This window comes from Psammomys obesus, unplaced genomic scaffold, assembly GCF_907164565.1.
Source record: "Psammomys obesus unplaced genomic scaffold, mPsaObe1.curated_primary_1811, whole genome shotgun sequence".
In the NCBI taxonomy this organism is placed as follows: Eukaryota; Metazoa; Chordata; class Mammalia; order Rodentia; family Muridae; genus Psammomys; species Psammomys obesus.
Genome location: NW_026596057.1, coordinates 16,329,415 through 16,332,621, shown reverse-complemented (window position 1 = coordinate 16,332,621; position 3,207 = coordinate 16,329,415). Strand labels below are relative to the sequence as shown.

At 52.8% G+C, this 3,207-nt stretch overlaps 1 protein-coding gene across 1 annotated transcript in view; it reads left to right on the top strand.

The window, feature by feature from the left end:
- Positions 1-1,883: 1,883 nt before the first annotated feature.
- The window catches only part of Shcbp1l (SHC binding and spindle associated 1 like), a 26,765-nt gene continuing 25,441 nt past the window's right edge, over positions 1,884-3,207 (top strand). The window contains exon 1 of the mRNA XM_055624701.1: positions 1,884-2,246. Coding sequence (XP_055480676.1) covers positions 1,884-2,246 — 363 coding nt within the window. The remainder of the gene's footprint in view (positions 2,247-3,207) is intronic.

The following is a 3,207-nucleotide window of genomic DNA, read 5'->3' as shown; positions in this document are numbered from 1 at the left end:
AAGGCACCTCAGCTCTGCAGCTGTGGGTCCGTCCAAGTGCTGAGTTCAGAGTTAGAGTAAACAGACCGTATTCCAACTGGCTCAACGCACATTCAGTCCTAAATACCAGATATTGGGGTTCTGTTGTTCTTCAAAGGCCTCGAGCAGCCTTTCGGAAAATGTTACTCACAGATTACTCACATTGCCACCGCTGGAATCCGTATTATAGAACACCCATCAAAGAGAATTCTGAGTAGCTCCACTGACTAATCTGTCCTATTGGCGTGACCACACCTTGGCAGAAAATGAGCAATTTGTCTAAGAAGGAACGCTTAAGCTGGGGTCCGTGTGGAAAGGTGACCCCAGGTGGCTACATCTCCAGAGTTTTTCTCTTGTAACAATCATCTGGTCCCAGTTATAATTGCCTCCTAGCATAAAAACCTGTTTTCTTGGCCTGGGGATATGGTTCAATCTGTAGAGTTCTTGCCCTGCATGCACTGAACGGCGTGGGTGCTCAGGCCTGTGAACCCAGAACTTGGGAGGATCGGAAGTTCAAGGTCATCCTTGGCTACATAGGGAGTTTGACACTAGCCTGGCCCAGAAATGTTTCAGGATTAAGAAAACCAGGCAGATCCTTTCAGAGGACCCTTTATAGTAGGTTCCCATCCTGTTTCTTCTCTTCCACCACTTCTGGTGTCTATCCTGTCTGCCATTCTGAATGAGATCTAAGCACTCTCCCTCTGGTGCTCCTTTGTGTTTAGCTTCTTTAGGTCTGTAGATGGCTATCCTATATTATACAGCTAATATCCACTTATTAGTGATTGTATACCATGCCTGTTTTTCTGCTTCTGGGTTACCTCACTCAGGATGATATCTTCTAGGTCCATCCATTTGCCTGCAAATTTCATGATTTCCTTGTTTTTAATAGCTGAGTAGTTTCCATTGTGTAGATGTACCACAATTTTTGTATCCATTCCTCCGTTGAGGGACATCTAGGTTGTTTCCGTATTCTGGCTGTTACAAATAGAGCTGCTATGAACATGGCTGTGCAAATGTCCTTCTTGAATGGTGGGGCATCTTTTGGGTATGCACCCAAGAGTTCTATAGCTGGATCTTGAGGTAATGCTATTCCTAATTTTCTGAGAAAGGATTCACCTAACGGGGATCAAAGCAGATGCTGAGACTCAGGGTCAAACTTTGGGCAGAGCCCAGGGAATCTTATGGAGGAAGAGGGATGGGAACACAGTGACATAGCGGGGACAGGAGCTCCACAAAGAAACCAACAAAACTAAAAGATCTGAGCCCAGGGGTCCTGCAGAGACTGATGGAGAGGACCTAGACCCCCTGCTCAGATGTGGCCGGTCGGCAGCTCAGTCTCCATGTGGATCTCTGAGTGAGGGGAGTAGGGGGCTGCCTCTATCCCGAACTCACTTGACTGCTCCCTAATCACTTGCCCCTGGTGATGCGGCCTTGCCAGGCCACGGAGGAAGAGGATCCAGTTAGTCCTGATGAGGCAGATGACAATGGAGGAGAACTCTCCCTTTCAGTGGAACTAGGGGAAGGGGATAGGAGAAGAGGGAGGGAGAGTGGGATTGGGGGTGTGTGAGGGAGGGGGCTTCAATCAGGATATATAATAGATTATGAAGAAAAAAAATTAAAATAAAAAAATGAAATTAAAGACAGGAAAACAACAACAGAAAACTGGGCCTCTGGGTTCTGGGGTTAGGCGAGCGCAGGGAGCGATGGGCGGAGTCAGAGGCAGAGCACCGCCCCTGAGCTGCGAGCTCCGGCCGCTGCGGCTTCCGCTCTCAGCTCCGCGCTGCGCACGTGCTCGGCCGCCCGCCGAGCGCGCGCCGGCTGCGCCGTCCCGCGCGGGGAAGGCGGCCAACGGCTGCTGCACGGACATGGAGTCGGACCCCAAAACCTCCGAGCCGAAGGCCGGGGTCTGCAGTGCGAGCCGGCCAGCGGAGCAAGCCGTCCCAGTCACCCCCAGGGACTCGGCGGCCGCGTCCTCCAAGGACCTCACGTCCCCCGTGCGTTCGGTGGTGGCCTCCCCGCGCCCCGTGAAGGGCAAGGCGGCGCGGCGGCGGCTCCAGCTCCCGCCGGTCTCTCAAACCGAGACCGGGGACGAGGAGCCCGTGCCCGCGGTGCCCGAGGACCAGGAGGAGGCGCAGCCCCTGCCGCCGCTCTGCGCATCCCCCATGAGGGGCATGTGGCGCAGCGAGAAGGTGGCTCTGTACTGCGACCAGGTGCTGCAGGGCTCGAAGGTGCGAGGCCGAGGCTGGGCCCCTAGCACAGCGGAGGGTGTGTGTGGGGGGAAACAAAGCCGTCTCTTCCAAACAGTCTCTCACATTCCAAGGTGTCCGGAATGGCCACGCTGGTCGCTTTGGAAGTGCCCAGACCCTCAGCCCCTGCCCTAGGAGTTGACTAGACTGTCATACAAAATAAGTCAGTTAAAATAACACCTCCTAAAAGACGAGGTCGTGGAGATGGCATCACAGCCCGGGCATACATCTTACTGTTCGCACATCTCTGTCCACACATCTCTATGCTTCGGTGTCCACACACCTCAGTGTCCACACACCTCAGTGTCCACACACCCTAGTGTCCGCACCTCGATGTCTACAGAACCTAGTGTCCACGTATCTCATTGTTGACACACCCCAGTTTTATTGTTGTTGTTGTTTTTAATACATCACAGAGTTCTTAGAATATTAGGTAGCAGTAACAATTCGGGTCCAAACGTAAACCTGAGGTTACACAGTTACTCTAAAAGTGGGAGCCAGAGGGATGGCCCTTTGGTTAAGCCCTTGCTGCTCTTGTAGAGGACTCAAGTTCCCAGACCCCACAAGGTGACTCACAACCATCCTTAACTCCAGTTTCAAGAGACCCCAGATCCTCTCCTGAACCTTACCAGGCATCAGGTGCACAGGGGTGTGCGTACCCAGGTACACTAAAACAAACAAACCCAAGATGTTCTAAAAATTGTTGCCAGTCAAACGGGTGGTGGGGCCACACGCCTTTAATGCCAGCATTCTCGAGGCAGAGGCAGGTGAGTTCCAGGCCAGCCTGGTCTACAGAGCAAGCTCCTGGACAGCCAGAGCTACACAGAGAAACCCTGTCTCAAGAAAGGAGAGAGAGAGAGAGAGAGAGAGAGAGAGAGAGAGAGAGAGAGAGGAAGGAAGGAAGGAAGGAAGGAAGGAAGGAAGGAAGGAAGGAAGGAAGGAA